General features: G+C 41.4%; 1 protein-coding gene across 1 annotated transcript in view; it reads right to left on the bottom strand.

The window, feature by feature from the left end:
• Nucleotides 1–18119, bottom strand: part of LOC139381522 (vertebrate ancient long opsin a) — a 31538-nt gene extending 13419 nt beyond the window's left edge. Inside the window, exons 1-4 of the mRNA XM_071125138.1 lie at nt 17753–18119; nt 14280–14490; nt 9801–9918; nt 9355–9588 (exon numbers count right to left, since the gene is read on the bottom strand). Coding sequence (XP_070981239.1) covers nt 9355–9588; nt 9801–9918; nt 14280–14490; nt 17753–18119 — 930 coding nt within the window. The remainder of the gene's footprint in view (nt 1–9354; nt 9589–9800; nt 9919–14279; nt 14491–17752) is intronic.
• Between the last annotated feature and the right edge of the window lie 2252 nt (nt 18120–20371).

Below are 20371 nucleotides of genomic sequence, written 5' to 3' on the forward strand. Positions count from 1 at the left end.
TTGTAGTCTATGCGTGGAAGCCAGGAGATGCTAAATGTGTTTATGTTAATTAACGGTTAATTACAGTGAGACCGACAGTTATTTGTTTGACAATCACCGGCTGACAAAATTTTGTGACTGTCACAGCTCTACTCATATACCTCCCTCTTATCAATAGATCTTATCAACTTATACATTACAGTGCATGGCGAATGCTGTTAGTTCTATTAGAAAAGAGAAAGTAGATTATTTTTCCACTTGGAACCGGCAAGTTCGATCAACATTATTCATGGTTTCCTCACACGTAAAGGTGGTGTAATTATGAGAGAATTAAGTCAAGGTCAGAATACGGTGTATCTGTAGACACACCTCCACCACACCTTGTTTTCTTAGATCACCATCCCGAACGAATAGCGGGTGAATAGCATGCTATTCTCATGCTTAAGTTCAAGGTCAATGAGAAAAGAGCATAAAAATGATGAAAATAGCATTAAAAGTGAATTACATTCCATTTAGGTGCACTTAACTCGGGTTGGAATTCCCCCCATAGTGCGTCTTCCTAGCTGTCACTCAAATGTTGAGGGGCTGAAGCTCATTGGCTGAAACTCGAATTGCTACCTGGGGAGTAAATAGGGAAAATGGAACCTCACTGTCACGCCCTGGTCTTAGTATTTTGTGTTTTCTTTATTATTTTGGTCAGGCCAGGGTGTGACATGGGTTATTTATGTGGTGTGTTTTGTCTAGGGGTTTGTTGTAGGTTATGGGATTGTGGTTAGTAGGGTTGTCTAGAAAAGTCTATGGTTGCCTGGAGTTGTTCTCAAATCAGAGGCAGGTGTTTATCGTTGTCTCTGATTGGGAACCATATTTAGGCAGCCATATTCTTTGAGTGTTTCGTGGGTGATTGTTCCTGTCTCTGTTTGCACCAGGCTGTTTGGGTTTTCACGTGTCTTGTTTGTGGTTCTTTTATTAAAGCTGAATCAAAAATAACCACGCTGCATTTTGGTCCGCCTCTCCTTCGACGGAAGAAAACCGTAACACTCACAGCAACAGTCGCTTTCAAACTAGGGATTTTGTGGCTAATTAAGGTAATTCCGCTCATAGATTATGTATGAACTACACATTGACACATCCAGCCTAAAGAGAGAGTTAAAAAAAATATTAATCACCAAAGTACAGGAGTGTGTCTTTAAAATCAGCCATGGGGGGCAATTTAATGCAAGATTCATCTTCTTTTTTATTTTATTGTTGACATTTCTATCCTGTCTATCTATGGATAACAGGGTTGACGTTATGCTTGTCCCACTCAGTTTTACACCACAAAACACCTGCTTTTACGCTATTATTTCATTACGCTAGTATTTCATTTGTAAGAGAAAATGAAATACTAATCACATGCAATAAATAATAATGTTCAGAAATAACTGTCAAAACAATAAAATAACTAGTGCTTTATAATAATGGAGTATTTTTGTGGGTTAATCTTCATATAAGTCACAGAGGGTGCATGGAGGGACATGTTAAAATGCAGAATTGACACTTCAACCAACTTTATTCTTATTGAAAATTGGTGCATAAATTGGTGCATATTGTGGGATTCTGTGTTTTACATTATATCCATTACCATATATATGATTAAATGTTGGCTGTGTGAAGTATCTGCATTTGTGCACTTGAGCATCATCATGAGATTAAACAACTGCTTGCTACATCTACTTGCCTGTTTGTGTGTGACAAGAACTGAGCAACATGCTGAGACTGCTGCATGTTGCAAAACTGTAGATAACAGCCCAGCAGATACTTTGTCCTTGTGTTTGTATGTGACAATATTGAGCACATGGTGTGACTTGCTGTATCTTACAAAGTTGTGGTTAATCGGGAGGGGTTTAACTGAGATGGAAAAATACTGAACAACACAATAGCAGGAACTGAGCAACTGTTATAACTAGGGGGTGATACCAGAACAGTGAGAATCTATACATCGACAGAGGGTGGACTCCAAGAAGCGCCAAGAGGCGGGGACCAGCCTGAGCGCCTGAGATAGGCTGAGCAAGTATAAACCACGCTCCGCCTCTACTCTGATAGACATAGTTCCAACCCTTCTGTTGGCTTATCACAGTATATGAACAGCTGTTTTCTTACATCCTGTCAGTTCCCTGTTCTGCCCTGCGTGGTATTACAGTGAGCCCGTATATACGAAAGTTGCATTTGCCATTTATTGCTTAGCTAATAAAAATACAGAGTACAATCAGTGACTCAGTGTTATAACTTGTTCTGATACCAGATTCGAATTGACGCGACCCTAACAATATTTTTTTTTAAAGTGGAACTGACAGATATGAAACAGACAATCATAAATAACAAATTCCCATTTTATGCTAGAAAACCAACTTCATAAAAGGGATTTTAAAAATAGGTTATACTTGACTCAAAATTCCATGACGTACAGTAAGGCATTGTTGGCAGAATAGATGGATGCAGATCAATGCATGATCAATATAATTCACCAATACATTTCTTGGTAGTCCAAGAAATGTTGCTATGAGGTTGTCAATCACAGCTGGCCTCGTACATTGTTTGCTGTCTCCACTCATTCGGGATGCACTGTTTCAGTTTCGATGACTCAACATTTTGGACAAAAACGGACGTAGGCTGCAAATGTCAATACAATCAAACTAGCAAGGGCAATGACCACAAGTCAGTCATAACGTGGCTAATAGGCTAGCGCATCTTTTTATGTAGCTCTTTATTTAGCAACCTAAAAACCTGGAGCCTAATGTTAGCTAGCTAGCTGCTGGGAAGATGTCATGTGATTAGAAGAATGGGTGAGTAACTGACTTTTTCCCCTCATATCGTTTTTTCAGTGGCTACAGCTAGATGCAGGTGTAAAGAAATATCTAATCGCTTTGCTAGCTAGCTAGCTAGCTAGCTAGTTAGCTATGCTGAACTTGAACGACTGTTATTCACTTAGCATATCTCTTGCATTTGTAAATTCCCTCTGGCTATCTGCTACGATTTCAGAGTACTCTCATCTGAGTGTGCCAGAGCACATAATATAATAATGGATGAATTTACGAACGCGCAACACCCGCTGAATATGACCAGTGTAAATGTATTAATGGTGGATTTGTAACTGCCTTCATACACAAGTTGGTGCTTTCAAGGAGAAACCTAATTTAATCAATATGCCTACAGAAATGCATACCAGGGTTAGTTCGACTGATAGCCTTGTTTGCAAAAGCCAAGTGAGAAAGTGCATAGACCTTGGAATTGGTATTTTCTTTTTTCATTTTTTAAATCTGTGAGTGTTATTTGAAATGATATTTTCACTAAAAGCATCTGGTTTCCCATTCTTAGCTACTCTTGGCAACTTGGGTGCCTGATTGTTTTTCTACTTTAGCATGCACCAAAAGTGAATTTGTTATTTTCCTCATCACACAGTTTAGTGACAAACTGTAATAATACTTGTATCTGTTGCATGTTTACCTCTGCTTTCAGTGTTTCTTCAAGGCTGGCTCACTGACTTTTAAGGTGATTATTCATCTCTAGTATATTTTTCTATATAATTTTCAAACTTAAAAAGTAGGCTCTGGTCTTCTGTGACTGACTGTAGCTGGGTAAATTGACCTTGATTACATCCTCTAGTTTGGCAGAAATCTTACACTTCATATTCTCACTCTCATTCAGTGAGTTAACAGCTATCAAGAGGTTTTTTCCAGTCCTATCTTTAACTGAGGGCCATATTCAAATTTACAGAATAACTCAAACATGATTATTTTGCTAAAAGAAAATACTAATGTTAATGGTTGACAAACCAACGCTTACAGTGTGAAACCAAAATAAACAGCATGTTAACGCTGTTTTAAACATATCGCTCAAACTGTAAGTGGTTTTGATTGATTAAAGCCCTGAGATTTTGTCTGGAGTCAATTAGAATGGATGAGTAAAGTATTTGATTGAACACTTTAAAGCTACACATATAAATCACAGTTTTCTTCACTCACGTCTGTTTTACTGACTTGACAAGCTTTGACAATGATCCCCGGTGTAAAACTACATTTATATCTTTCAATGAGCAGATGAGCCAGAGAAATCAAGAACCGCTGTGATAATAATTCATTAAATTGTAGAGAGCATTACCCACAATCAATGCGCAGGATACCTTTTTATAATTGCAAAACGAACTGGTACATGCCTGCGCATCAAGGAGCTAATGCATTTTTAAAGCAGCCATTTATTCATACACCATACAATATACACTGCTCAAAAAAATAAAGGGAACACTTAAACAACGCAATGTAACTTCAAGACAATCACACTTCTGCGAAATCAAACTGTCCACTTAGGAAGCAACACTGATTGCAAATGGAAGAGACAACAGGTGGAAATTATAGGCAATTAGCAAGACACCCCCAATAAAGGAGTGGTTCTGCAGGTGGTGACCACAGACCACTTCTCAGTTCCTATGCTTCCTGCCTGATGTTTTGGTCACTTTTGAATGCTGGCGGTGCTTTCACTCTAGTGGTAGCATGAGACGGAGTCTACAACCCACACAAGTGGCTCAGGTAGTGAAGCTCATCCAGGATGGCACATCAATGTGAGCTGTGGCAAGAAGGTTTGCTGTGTCTGTCAGCGTAGTGTCCAGAGCATGGGGGCGCTACCAGGAGACAGGCCAGTACATCAGGAGACGTGGAGGAGGCCGTAGGAGGGCAACAACCCAGCAGCAGGACTGCTACCTCCGCCTTTGTGCAAGGAGGAGCAGGAGGAGCACTGCCAGAACCCTGCAAAATGACCTCCAGCAGGCCACAAATGTGCATGTGTCTGCTCAAACGGTCAGAAACAGACTCCATGAGGGTGGTATGAGGGCCCGACGTCCACAGGTGGGGGTTGTGCTTACAGCCCAACACCGTGCAGGAAGTTTGGCATTTGCCAGAGAACACCAAGATTGGCAAATTCGCCACTGGCGCCCTGTGCTCTTCACAGATGAAAGCAGGTTCACACTGAGCACATGTGACAGACGTGACAGAATCTGGAGACGCCGTGGAGAACGTTCTGCTGCCTGCAACATCCTTCAGAATGACTGGTTTGGCGGTGGGTCAGTCATGGTGTGGGGTTGCATTTCTTTGGGAGGCCGCACAGCCCTCCATGTGCTCGCCAGAGGTAGCCTGACTGCCATTAGGTACCAAGATGAGATCCTCAGACCCCTTGTGAGACCATATGCTGGTGCGGTTGGTCCTGGGTTCCTCCTAATGCAAGACAATGCTAGACCTCATGTGGCTGGAGTGTGTCAGCAGTTCCTGCAAGAGGAAGGCATTGATGCCATGGACTAGCCCGCCCGTTCCCCAGACCTGAATCCAATTGAGCACATCTGGGACATCATGTCTCGCTCCATCCACCAATGCCACGTTGCACCACAGACTGTCCAGGAGTTGGCGGATGCTTTAGTCCAGGTCTGGGAAGAGATCCCTCAGGAGACCATCTGCCACCTCATCAGGAGCATGCCCAGGCGTTGTAGGGAGGTCATACAGGCACATGGAGGCCACACACACACTACTGAGCCTAATTTTGACTTGTTTTAAGGACATTAAATCAAAGTTGGATCAGCCTGTAGTGTGGTTTTCCACTTTAATTTTGAGTGTGACTCCAAATCCAGACCTCCATGGGTTGATACATTTGATTTCCATTGATCATTTGTGTGTGATTTTGTTGTCAGCACATTCAACTGTGTAAAGAAAAAAGTTTTTAATAAGAATATTTAATTCATTCAGATCTAGGATGTGTTATTTTAGTGTTCCCTTAATTTTTTTGAGCAGTGTATAAGGACAGGCATAGTCCCCTCCAAGCTCATCAACAAGCTCAGGTCCCTGGGACTGAACACCCTCTGCAACTGGATCCTGGTCTTCCTGACGGGCTGGCCCCAGGTGGTGAGGGTAGGCAACAACACCTCCGCAACGCAGACCCTCAACACGGGGCCCCTCGGAGATGTGTGCTTAGTCCCCTCCTGTAATCCCTGTTCACCCACGACTGCGTGGCCACACACAACTCCAAAACCATCATCAAGTGTGCTGAAGACAACGGTAGTAGGCCTGATCACAGACAGTGATGAGACAGCCTACAGGGAGGAGGTCAGAGACCTAGCAGTGTGGTGCCAAGGACCAAGGAACTGATCGTGTACTACAGGAAAAAGGGGGGAAAGCACAACCCCATCCAAATCGACGGGGCTGTAGTGGAGCGGTTCGAGAGCTAAAAGTTCCTTGGTGTCCACATCCCTAAGGACTTAACATGGTCCACACACCCGCACAGTTGTGAAGAGGGAATAAAAGTGCCTCATCCCCCTCAGGAGGCTGAAAGGATTTGGGCATGGGCCCTTGGATCCTCAAAAAGTTATACCGCTGCACCATCTAGCGCATCTTGACTGACTGCATCACCGCTTGGTATGGTAAATGCACCGCCATTGACCACAAAACGCTACAGAGGTTGGTGTGGACGGCCAAGTACATCACTGAGGCTGAGCTCCCAGCCATCGAGGTCCTCTATATCAGGCGTTGTCAGAGGAAGAAGGCCTGAAAAATTACCAAAGACTTCAGCCACCGGAGCCATAGACTATTCACTCTGCTACCGTCCGGCAAATGGTACCAAAGCATCGGTTCTCAAACCAAAAGGCTCCAGAACAGCTTCTCCCTCAAGCCATAAGACTGCTAAATAGTCTGGGTAACCATTTAATTAGCTATCTGCATTGACACTATCTTGCAATGACTCTATGCACCCTTACAAGACTATATTTACACTATATATACATTCACACTACAATTACACTCTCACACAAACCCAGACACATTCACATGTAGCCTCAAAACTACTACATACATACAGTGGGGCAAAAAAGTATTTAGTTCTCCCACTTAAAAAGATGAAAAAAAGAAAATCACATTGTAGGATTTTATTTGCAAATTATGGTGTAAAATAAGTATTTTGTCAATAACAAAAGTTTATCTCAATACTTTGTTATATACCCTTTGTTGGCAATGACAGAGGTCAAACGTTTTCTTCACAAGGTTTTCACACACTGTTGCTGCTATTTTGGCCCATTCCTCCATGCAGATCTCCTCTAGAGCAGTGATGTTTTGGGGCTGTCGCTAGGCAACACAGACTTTCACCTCCCTCCAAAGATTTTCTATGGGATTGAGATCTGGAGACTGGCTAGGCCACTCCAGGACCTTGAAATGCTTCTTACGAAGCCACTCCTTCGTTGCCCGGGCGGTGTGTTTGGGATCATTGTCATGCTGAAAGACCCAGCCACGTTTCATCTTCAATGCCCTTGCTGATGGAAGGAGGTTTTCACTCAAAATCTCACGATACATGGCCCCATTCATTCTTTCCTTTACACGGATCAGTCGTCCTGGTCCCTTTGCAGAAAAACAGCCCCAAAGCATGATGTTTCTATCCCCATGCTTCACAGTAGGTATGGTGTTCTTTGGATGCAACTCAGGATTCTTTGTCCTCCAAACACGACGAGTTGAGTTTTTACCAAAAAGTTATATTTTGGTTTCATCTGACCATATGACATTCTCCCAATATTCTTCTGGATCATCCAAATGCTCTCTAGCAAACTTCAGACGGGCCTGGACATGTACTGGCTTAAGCAGGGGGACACGTCTGGCACTGCAGGATTTGAGTCCCTGGCGGCGTAGTGTGTTACTGATGGTAGGCTTTGTTACTTTGGTCCCAGCTCTCTGCAGGTCATTCACTAGGTTCCCCCGTGTGGTTCTGGGATTTTTTGCTCACCGTTCTTGTGATCATTTTGACCCCACAGGGTGAGATTTTGCGTGGAGCCCCAGATCGAGGGAGATTATCAGTGGTCTTGTATGTCTTCCATTTCCTAATAATTGCTCCCACAGTTGATTTCTTCAAACCAAGCTGCTTATCTATTGCAGATTCAGTCTTCCCAGCCTGGTGCAGGTCTACAATTTTGTTTCTAGTGTCCTTTGACAGCTCTTTGGTCTTGGCCATAGTGGAGTTTGGAGTGTGACTGTTTGAGGTTGTGGACCGGTGTCTTTTATACTGATAACAAGTTCAAACAGGTGCCATTAATACAGGTAACGAGTGGAGGACAGAGGAGCCTCTTAAAGAAGAAGTTACAGGTCTGTGAGAGCCAGAAATCTTGCTTGTTTGTAGGTGACCAAATACTTATTTTCCACCATAATTAGCAAATAAATTCATTAAAAATCCTACAATGTGATTGTCTGGATTTTTTTCCTTCTCATTTTGTCTGTCATACTTGAAGTGTACCTATGATGAAAATTACAGGCCTCTCGCATCTTTTTAAGTGGGAGAACTTGCACAATTGGTGGCTGACTAAATACTTTTTTGCCCCAATGTACATAACACTTACATGCGTACCGATGCTACACACACACACTTTCACACTCATCATATGCTGCTGCTACTCTGTTCTTTGTTTTACTCATATTATTATATATCCTAATGCCTAATCACTTTACCCTGCTTTTATGTACATTTCTACCTCAAATATCCAGTACCCCTTTTTTTTTAACTCTGCATCATTGGGAAGGGCTCATAAGCAAGCATTTGACATTAAAGGCTACACCTGTTGTATTCGGCGGATGTGACAAATAAAATGTGATTTCGTGATGCCTCTAAGCAATGTGTCAGTTGAGTGAGACTCCTCACAACTTGTCAGAGAACTGGTGGGCATTTTTCCTGCTGAACAGTGCCAAATTGTATTTAGTCTTTGCCGACAAACGCATAGCTTATCATTGCTTTTGTTTGGGCGGTGTAAGCCGTGTAATTGCGTTAAAGCTGTCCAATCAGTAAGCGGCTGTTCTTGTGATAGTTGTAATGAAACCACACCCTTCCTTAAATCTGACCCGTAGAAGTTCCAAACAAGAAAGTGTAGGCTATATCGAAATAATGAAACTCAAATGCAATTTCAATAAACTAAATAATAGGGATTTATATCAGCCTAATCAAGGTGTAGATTACATCACACATTCCAGTATTCGAACTTGTAACATGGCTCCATTGTAACGTGGCTTCAATTAAGTGCATCCAATGGCATGTCCACGATAGGTAACGCCAGGAACCGCTTGTGGATTTGACAGCTCTAACACAGTTACACCTCCGACACTGGCCAAACAAAAGCAATGACAAACTATGTGTTTGTCGGCTAACCCGTGTTACTGCTGATCTGATTGTTTCCTGGCCTTATTCCCAGTACACCTGGGAATGGCTGTCTAAACCATTGGACAACAATAGCAGAAATATAGCCTATCCATAATCTGTTTATTTTCCAGTGAAATGAATAAACCAGAGAATATCATCAGTAGCAATGTGTTCAGGAGGAAAAGAGTGAGATACCTGTTTGTTCATGAAGACGTAGATGACTGGGTTGTAGACTGCGGCCGTCTTGGAGAAGAAAGCGGGTGCAGCAGCAAGTCTGGGGTCCAGGTAGATGGTGGGACAGGCTGTGACAATGATGGAGAAGGCTGCGTAGGGCGTCCAGCCCACCATGAAAGCCACAATCATCACCACCACCATGCGTGTCACCTGACGCTCCGGTTTCTTGGCGTTACCCAGCCTGCCATGGGACACCTGAGGGTTACGTGAAAACAAACACCTTTGGTTATTGAGCTAGAAAGTCTGCCGTGTAAGTTTATTTAAAGTCTTATAAGAACTTAACTGAAAGGCTTGAATACACCATGACGTAAAGACTAGACATTACAAGCCAAGGATTGGCCAATTACTACTTTGGTTCCGTTGCATCCACTCCCAATAGTTCCAGTATTTTATAAATGGGAACTGACCTTTCTCAGCTTCTGTAGGAGCTTCCCATAGCAGTAAATGATCACCCCCAGGGGCATTATGAAGCAGGTCACAAAGAAGGTGATTATGTAGGTGTGATTTGAAATGTTGTTGGAGTACCTGAGGAAAGTAGAACATAAACATTTGAATGACATTTCCAGCATTTGCTACATGGCCTGGTCTTATGGCTGAGTCTGTATTTAAAGTGATAGTTCACTCTTATTAAGCTCAAGTTGATTTTCAAACTGTTTTTATATAGCAATGTCCAATATCTAGCATTTTTTGAGCAAGACAAGACATTTATAAAATGGTTTGTAAAAACACCCCAGGAATGTCAAAAACAAACTAAACTACTACTTTTTTTTTTCAAGTTAACTGCTACTTTAAGAAAGGGCAATCTGTAGTTGTTGCATCCATTTTTGAACTGAGTGTACAAAACATTAAGGACACCTTCCTGACATCAATAAGGGATCATAGCTTTCACCTGGATGCACCTGGTCAGTCTATGTCCTGGAAAGAGTCCTTAATGTTTTGTACACTCAGTGTATACCCATTATTAACTTATAAATGCCTCATGAGCTTAGTTCAACTGTCACACCCCATGAGAACCCAACATATAAGCTTGTTTTTCTCCAATGTTTGTAAACATTGTAAATGTAAACAACCCCTGTTTAGCCTCAAAACATGGTTAAAACAATCATTTTTGATATCATGGACGGTCAGTCCTTGCATCCATAGCTCTGTGTATTAATCTGAGAGTGGCTACATTTATCCAGGCCAATGCCTCAGCCTTTTACCAAAACATAGGCGGGGTGTCTCTTTATTATTGTTTCAACCTTAGATTCAGCCTTTAAGGACACCGTAAAGGTGCGTGACATAATGTTGACAGAGGCGGAGGGTCGTATTGGACCGTTCAGATAGGCTTATTCTGCTTTGTACCTCATTTGAGATTAAATTAAAGTGGGAATTCTACAGCTGAAGCAAATCTATGGGACAAAATTGGGGTCCCAGGGGCCAGTTGATGGAAGACTAATTGTGTAATTTCCATTATAAATACCTGTTACCGATACCAAAGGTGACAAGCTGGGGATTCATTCACACAGAACCAGAGACAAAGTCTAAATCAGAGTTTAGGGAGGTGCACCTAACTAAAATGTCCCCACCCACAGTCCTCCAGGCGCCCTACTAGTTTAGATTCCCAGCCTAACACATGCCTTATCGGCCTGTCACAGCCCATAGGTTTTAAGGATTTGAGGGGATTTGAATGGAAGTCAACGCAATACTGCGTTGTAAGGTGGAACACTGAAAGCAATTCTATCACGGGTCAACATAACATACACTCTAATCAGCATAATTTTTCATAAAATTCATAACTTTCACAATGCCTAGAATTGAAAAGTGTACCTCTTTTTAATATTCTGAATCATGTGAATAGTGTTGGGTTGAATAAATAAATGCATGGATGCATGTGGACCCCTAGATCTGTTTCCTCAGTCCCTGCTGGGAAGTCAACATGACCCAAATGTTTTCTGACAGAACACAAGCTGTGTATTCGCAGAGGGACAAGTTAGGACACGGATATATTATGTATATCCTTGAATGTGGCTAATAATTGCATTGTTGACTGTATTTCACTGCCTTAGCGTTGGCTCTCTCAATGGACCAGAGGCAGTGCTCATCAGCCCCCCTACCTGCCTCCCTTTGATTAGCAATGCTTAACATCATTACCATGATCTCTAGGAGGGTACCCCATAGGGCCAAATTACCTTGGCTCCTTGACTTGAAAGTGTTTTTCCATTGTAAAGGTGAGATCATTTTGCAAGGTGCAATCAACTAAGTTACATACACAAGGATTAGTCTTAACCTTAAGCTATATGAAGAGTTTAATTCCAAAATGCTATATATCCACTTTCAGAAATGTTGGTAAATTAGCTTTTATTGTTTAAAGAAATGATGAAAGAGGTTGGTCTGTTTTTTCACTGTCTAATCAGGGCATGGGGTTGTCGATGACAGACGTGTTTGTTTAAAATATATCACTTGATGGTTTCATTTCAGAGAGACAATCTTTTAATTTGCAAAATGCTATACAGTGGGGTCCAAAACCTGAAAATGAATCAATTAAATAAATAATTTTAAATATTGAGCATTATTGTATGCTCCAAAACATTTGAAAAGTATGTTATTTTATACTAATACCATTGCACTGAAAAAACGACTTAATTCTCAAAAAGGTAGGGATCAAAATGATTGACACCCCTGTTTTCAATACCTCACCTTGCGAGGATTACAGTCATACTTGAATTGTGGTGGCATTTGCATCCCTTGGCTTTGCAACCATGAAAAACACTTTAAAATGACAAATAGTTACACATCATTCATATTTTATTTTAAACAGTATTGCAACTCCTTCATACTGCAAAACTTTACCTGAAGGCATTGTTCAAAGTACTAATATATGTAATAAGTATGTAATATATTGTATAGAGCGGGTATTCCCAAACTGGGGTGCACGCGCAATGCTGTCGGGGGTACGCCAAATAAAAATGTGATTCACATTTTTTTTTAAATATATATTTATATATATATATTATTATTTAAAAAAAAAAATGTTTTATTATCTTCACATTTTCAAACAGTCCATTTATATTTTCCAACAGGGCTATGCATTCGGGTGAGGTTTCATTCTCGCCTGGTTGGCCTCATTTCACTGCCAAAAATACAATTAAACCATCTAGTGTTCAGCGAAATAACAACACAATGTCAAATACAGGTAGCCTAGTCAAATAACTAACATCCAATCACATTAACCGTTACTCTCTCGCGGGAATTTCACTATGTAGCCAAACGTAGCTGCAGCTCATGTTGGTATCTGTACTGGTGGCGCAAAAGCCATGACAGGGAGACATAGTGGAGTGGTAACGCGGGTGCAAGCAGTTGCTCCCGACGCCACTCGAGTACACTGCAGCATCCACCGAGAGGCTCTTGCCAAGGGAACGCCTGAGAGCTTGAAAGACGTTTTGGACACTACGGTGAAAATAGTTAACTTTGTTAAAGATTTATTTTTTGTGTGTGCAAATGAACTCAAGCTTACGGACAATGTCAAATGTGATATAGCGAAGCACCTGAGTGAGTTGAGTGTGCAATTAAGCAGGTACCTTTCTGAAACGGATGACACAAACAACTGGATTCGTTATCCCTTTCATGCCCTGCCTCCAATCCACTTAACAATGTCTGAACAAGAGAGCTTCCTCGAAATTGCAACAAGCGGTTCTGTGAAAATGTAATTTAATCAGAAGCCACTGCCAGATTTCTGGATTGGGGGTGCGCTCAGAGCATCCTGCCTTGGCAAATCGCGCTGTTAAGACACTGATTCCCTTTGCAACCACGTACCTATGTGAGAGTGGATTCTCAGCCCTCACTAGCATAAAAACGAAATACAGGCACAGACTGTGTGTGGAAAATTATTTAAGACTGAAACTCTCTCCAATACAACCCAACATTGCAGAGTTATGTGCATCCTTTCAAGCACACATTTCTAATTAACCTGTGGTGAGTTATTCACAATTTTCGATTAACAAATAAAGGTTTTATATGTAAGATGGTTCAATAAAGAGCAAAATTGTTTATTATTATTATATTATTATTTGTGCCCTGGTCCTATAAAAGCTCTTTGTCACTTCCCAGGAGCTGGGTTGTGACAAACTCACACTCATTCTTATGTTTAATAAATGTATCGTATAGTGTGTGTGTGTGTGGCAGGCTTTCAATGATGGCAAAAAACAACATTTGAGAGTGCGCTGACACTGGTGCTAGAGCCAAGTTTGGCATTACTTCCTATGCACTGAACGGTGCTGTATGAATGCTACAGAGTGATGCTGAAGTAAATGCTTTCTAAGCAACATTACCTTGCTCTTGTATAGAATTAACACCATACAAAACAATAATGTGTATCCCTTCACTTCTTACAAAGAAATACATGGACCGTGAGCATTTCCTCCAGTGACAAACTCTTATAGGGGAGGGGTCTGTATTAAAGAAAATAATTTGCTAATCACACCCTTTCAGTACGTCATGAATTTGAGGATTCCATTGATAATTGTGTGTATACATTTTTTTTTAAATGGTATTGGTGTTACTTGATTTAAATGAAGGGAAATTACAATGTGAGCAAAATGATTATGATAATACGTCTGTCAATTATTTTTTATGAGTTGATGAATTCCATTTAAGAAAATCCAAAATTACCTAAAATGTGTCATTGGGGTTCCTACCGCTACTGTTGGTAAATTACAATGTTATCATTATAGTAAAAAATGATTTAAAGTCATTAAACTGCCATATTAGTTGATTAAGAATGGGCAGACTTACCCAAAGGCATTTAAATAAATACAAAATGCCATGCCCAAATGCCACTGCAATTCAAAAATGACCCGTTTGTGCGTTTATGATACAAACAGGAGGTCGAAGTTGCTGCCTCTCACCAGTTTGGCTCGCAGGTGGTGCCGATCTTGCTGACCGTGTAGCTGCACCAGCCGAACACAGGAGGGATCGTCCAGATGAAGGAGAAGGTCCAGACAAACAGCAGGCCCATTGCCGCATGCTTCCCCCTAAGACGAACATTCCCCAGAGGCCGGCAGATCACAAAGAAACGCTCGAAGGACAGGACTGCCAGGGACCACAGAGCCACAATCCCTAAGAGGAGGCACAGACAGTCTGTAGGGCCCAGAAGAAACATGTCTACCCATTTGGCTGTGACTATATTCATTAAAAACATGATATTGATAAGTAAATTCATACAATTTCATTCTTCCACCAGAATATATAATCCGGACAAAAAAATCTGTGTTAGTTATTTTGGTCATGTTTCCACAGACACGCACCAGACGTAAATCATGTTTGCATAGTTGCTACGTAAAATGTCTGCTCGTCCGTTAACAAAAATGGTTGCTATGCAGGCAGACTATAGTTGTTGTCACTAGCTAGCTAGACAACTTCAGCTAACTCAGTCACGCTTATATTAACCCCGCTTTACCAAACTAAATGCAAAGCTAGAAGCAAGGGGAAATAGTGTGTAAATTCAGATAAATGCAAGAGATGATTCGGACAGCAACCTGAATATGATTATATTCTTATGGAGGGTGACAAATAACTCAGATGGACCTGTTAGCAGGCATAGGTGTGCCTGTTGGTGAATACAGCACGGCTTGGAATGCTGCTCGTCCAATCAGCATCTATGATCGAAACAACCCGTTTCATAAAATATGCTAAACACTACTATTCTACACTTCACTCTACCTAAAATGGTTTACCTTGACTTTGAAGTCAACCTAGGCTGGACTAGGTTGACTAGCTGAAATTTGCCCCCTAATTTTAAATCCCAGTGGAAACGGTGTTTTAGTCTCCTATTCTTCAGACCATAAACCACATTTAGTGTCCTTATTGGCCAAGGTCACGCCAGACGTTCTTATATTAGCCAATCAGCAGCCTATATTCCTGAGACTTCAGGTTCATTCGTGTAGGACCCCTGCCAGCGCAGAAATCAGATAACATTGCTTTCCATCCTGACGAACTACCCTTTTCCTCTTGTGTACAATATCCTTGGTGTCTGACATTTTACTGTGCGTGCGTCTAAAACATAAGTGTTTTAAGATGTTTTATGTCCCGTTGGTTTTGTTGCTAAGTATTGTCTGTTGTTGTATTTTTCCATATATGTTGAGTTTGCTGGCTAGCTCGCGCTGCCGCTAGCATTTACACAAAGAATGCATTAGTAGTGTATGTTAGCATGCCTAGTAGCTTTAGCCGTTTGTTAGCATTTGTCATTTGAGGTGATAGGCTATTTCCTTTGTATATGTAAATCGCTCATGCTCTGGTGTTGGTATTATGTAGACTGTCCTGTATTGCTGTTGTTGATGTACAGGTCCACTAGCCTGTTTAGTAGAAACTAGCCCTGCAGAAGGAAAATATGCCTACATGTATATTACCTCCCTTACAGAACCAGAATCTGTCCGTTTCAAGGGTGGCGTGAGTGTGTCTGTGTGGATCCTTTCTGTCCATTAAAAACCCCTTAACTAGAAATACTGTCTCGTTGTTCTGGATGGACATTGCTGTAGTGGCTACTACCAGCCTGGAAATCAGCACCTGAGTTCTATTTTAATGGTCCTTCGATTTTGTAACCAACATATTTCACAACCATAAAATGATATTTGTCTGTCCCTGTCAGGTTCCAGGTAGAAGACTCAAAGTACCCTTTGGTGAAAAGGTTATACCTGCAACCAAAAAGGGTTTGGTTTTACTACAGGGACAGCGGAAGAACACTTTGTTCTAGGTAGACCTTTTTTTCTAAGAGTATGTACAGAAAGTAGTCACACCACTTGACTTTTTCCACATTTTGTACTGTTAGTGGGATTACAATTTATTAAATTGTAAAACAAAAAAAATACTCTGTCAAAGCAGGGAAAAAATTCGGACATTAGTAAAAAATAAAAACGAATATGTTGATTAGATAAGAATTCAACCTTTGGCAGCGATTACACCTGTAAGTCTTTGGATAAGTCTGCAAGAGCTTTCCCCATCTGGATTGTGCAACGTGCCCATTATTCTTTTCAAAATTCTTCACGCTCTGTCAAATTGGTTGTTGATCATTGCTAGACAACCATTTTCAGGTCTTGCCATATATTTTTAAGTAGGTTTAAGTCAAAACTGTAACTCTGCCACTGTTTTAGGATATTGTCCTGCTGAAAGGTGAATTAATCTCTCAGTGTCTGGAGGAAAGCAGACTGAACCAGGTTTTCCTTTAGGATTTTGGCTGTGCTTAGCTCCATTCAGTTTATATTTTATCCTAAAGAACTCCCCAGTCCTTAAACAATTACAAGATACTCATAACATGATGCAGCCACCACTATGCTTGAAAATATGGAGTGGTACTCAGTAATGTGTTGTATTGCATTTTCCCCAAACATTTTGTTTTCAGAACAACAAGTTAAATCGCTTTGCCACATTTTTTGCAGTATTACTTTATTGCCTTGTTGCAAACATGATGCATGTTTTGGACAGGCTTCCTTCTTTTCACTCTGTCAATTAGGTTAGTATTGTGGGGTAATTACAATGTTGATCCGTCCTCAGTTCTCTCCTATCACAGTCATTCAATTCTGTAACTGTTTTAAAGTCACCATTGATCATATGGTGAAATATACCGCAACCCAGTTAGGAAGGAAGCCTGTATCTTTGTAGTGACATGGTGTGTTGATACACCATCCAAAATGTAATTAATAACCTCACCATGCTCAAAGGGATAATCAATGTCTGCTTTTTAATTTAACCATCTAACAATAGGTGCCCTTCTTCGCAAGGCGTTGAAAACTTCCATGGTTTTTGCGGTTTAATCTGTGTTTGAAATCCAGTGCTTGACTGAGGGACCTTACAGATAACTGTATGTGTGGGGTACAGAAGTAAGGTAGTCATTATTGCACACAGTGAGTCCCTGCAACTTGTGACTTGTTAAGCACATTTTTATTCCTGAACTTAAGGCCATTTCAGCTTTTCATTTTTTTATTAATTTGTAGAAATGTCGACACCCTTGTGTGCAAAAAAAAACATTTGTTTCCTAAATTAGATCAGTTATTATAATTTAAAAAAATGACAATCATATCTATTTGTCTGTGTAATTTTGCCATCAGTTTTATGTCCATTTTTCAGCACCACAAATTGCACCACAAAACTGCCAAATTCACTACAAAAGATGGATGGATTCCTTTCTGCAATGTATTATCTGTCTTTAAAAAACTGTCCGAGAAACCAAATGAATCAAACAATCAATCAGTCTGACTTTCAAACGCTTGTATTTTGCTACATTTCAGAATCTAAACAGCTCCAACACTGACACCTGCAGCAACTGTGCGGTTACACCAGCAACCCAGGTTACTTATTCAAAAACATTGATCCATGCTGAACTTACCGAAATAGGTGACAGCAAAACCTTCCAATATGCAAGCCCAATTTCCAAGAAAAAAATACCCTTTGGCATTTGTTAGAAAACTTATTGTTCCACCGGTGAGTGACACAAGGAAATCAGCGACAGATAAATTAACAATTATATAATTTAAGGGCTGTCTCAGCTGTTTGAACTTGTAAGTGGCCAACATAACAGTAAAATTTTCAAAGAGAGACAGAGACGTTACAACAAACATCAACGTAGCCAAAACTGCGAAATTCCAAGGTGCAAGATGTGTTATTGGACCAGTGAACGGATCAGCGTGTGGTTTGTAGATCTCGGCTGTCTCGTTAAAAGAAACACCATTTACTGCAATTCTTATATTATCCATTGTCCATGTCAAAATAATTGCACTTGACTATAGAGTAAAATTTCTATTGCACTCGTGGGTTATGTAAAGGGTCAGAGATGTTGTGGTCCATTACTCATTTTCACAACTTAATTTGTACTCTCCTCCTCGAAACTGCAGCATGCCCAGAGTCGCGCGTAAAGAGCATTCGTTTGAAAGAATTACTGGATCAACAGCCATTCCTTGATTTTTTTTGCATACTTTTCTTTGAGTAGGCTGTACTTAAGATCTTGATATCCGCATTTTGCATGAAAGCACATCTTTTAGACCAAAGCGACGAATCCACAGTTATTCAGAATTCAAGGCTGTTTAAAGAGTGAGTCTGTATCTTTAAAAAAAAAACAGCAACGGTAAACAAAACCGCAAAAGCACTGCTGAAAATAAACAAACACTTTCTTAATGAATATGTACGGACCGAATCTGAGCCTTGAGAAGGCTTACCAGCAACTGAATTGGTAGGTGACTTATGTTGCCTGAAGTCGACTCGCTCCTAACAATTCGAGCGTCACTCCTGACCTGGAGGAAATGTAGCCCCAAAGGCCAATAGATGGCGATGTTGAGTCGTGTCATCTTACCATCCAAATGCATTGTATGCAGCCTGCAATACACTTGTATCCCTCGTGGACCGATTCGTACCTACAACATTCTCCATTCGGCCTGCATAGGTGTCGATTTCCTCAACTCTATTTAATGGAGAGAAGGCGAAAAAACTATGAAAATATGCCTACTTTGTTTTTGAAACACCACTATCCATCACCATGCTAGAGTGGCTAAATGCTAAGCTATATGCTATATGCTAATGCTATATTTCATTATATTTTTGTTCACTTTCACTTACTTCAAAACACATTTTTGAGAGTACCAGCAGTGTAAAAGAGGGTGGGGGGCAATGCAAATGGTCTAGGTATTCAGGAGTCTTATGGCTTGGGGGTAGAAGCTGTTTATTAGCCTCTTGGACCTAGACTTGGCGCTCCAGTACCGCTTAATATGCGGTAGCAGAGAGAACAGTCTATGACTAGAGTGGCTGGAGTCTTTGACAATTTTTAGGGCCTTCCTCTGACACCGCATGGTAAATAGGTCCTGAATGGCAGGAAGCTTGGCCCCAGTGATGTACTGGGCTATTCACACTATCCTCTGTAGTGCCTTGCGGTCGGAGGCCGAGCAGTTGCCATACCAGGCAGTGATGCAACCAGTCAGGATACTCTCGATTGTGCAGCTGCAGAACCGTTTGAGGATCTGAGGACCCAGGCCAAATCTTTTCAGTCTCCTGAAGGGGAATAGGTTTTGTCGTGCCCTCTTCACAACTGTCTAGTTGTGCTTGGACCATGTTAGTTTCTACACCTGCATTGCTTGCTGTTTGGGGTTTTAGGCTGGGTTTCTGTACAGCACTTTGAGATATCAGCTGATGTACGAAGGGCTATATAAATACATTTGATTTGATTTGATTTAGTTTGTTAGTGATTTGGACACCAAGGAACTAGAAGCTCTCAACCTTCTCTACTGCAGCCCGTCGATGAGAATGGGTGCATGCTCAGTCCTCTTTTTCCTGTAGTCCACAATCATCTCCTTTGTCTTGATCATGTTGAGGGAGAGGTTATTGTCCTGGCACCACACGACCAGGTCTCTGACCTCCCTATAGGCTGTCCCGTCGTTGTCGGTGATCAGGCCTACCACTGTTGTGTCATCGGCAATCCTAATGATGTTGTTGGAATTGTGCCTGGCCGTGCAGTCATGAGTGAAGAGGGAGTACAGGAGGGGACTGAGCACGCACCCCTGAGGGGCCCCTGTGTTGAGGATCAGCGTGGCGGATGGGGGCAGCCTGTCAGGAAGTCCAGGATCCAGTTGCAGAGGGAGGTGTTTAGTCCCAGGGTCCTTAGCTTATTGATGAGCTTCGAGGGCACTATGGTGTTGAATACTGAGCTGTAGTCAATGAATAGCATTCTCACATAAGTGTTCATTGTGTCCAGGTGGAAAAGGGCAGTGTGGAGTGCAATAGAGATTGCATCATCTGTGGAGCTGTTGGGGTGGTATGCAAATGGGAGTGAGTCTAGGGTTTCTGGGATAATGGTGTTGATGTGAGCCATGACCAGCCTTTTCAAAGCACTTCATGGCTACAGATGTGAGTGCTATGGGTCAGTAGTCATTTTGGCAGGTTACCTTAGTGTTCTTGGGCACAGGCACTATGTTGGTCTGCTTGAAACATGTTGGTATTACAGACTCGGACAGGGAGAGGT

This window comes from Oncorhynchus clarkii, chromosome 23 (genome assembly GCF_045791955.1).
Source record: "Oncorhynchus clarkii lewisi isolate Uvic-CL-2024 chromosome 23, UVic_Ocla_1.0, whole genome shotgun sequence".
Taxonomy (NCBI): domain Eukaryota; kingdom Metazoa; phylum Chordata; class Actinopteri; order Salmoniformes; family Salmonidae; genus Oncorhynchus; species Oncorhynchus clarkii.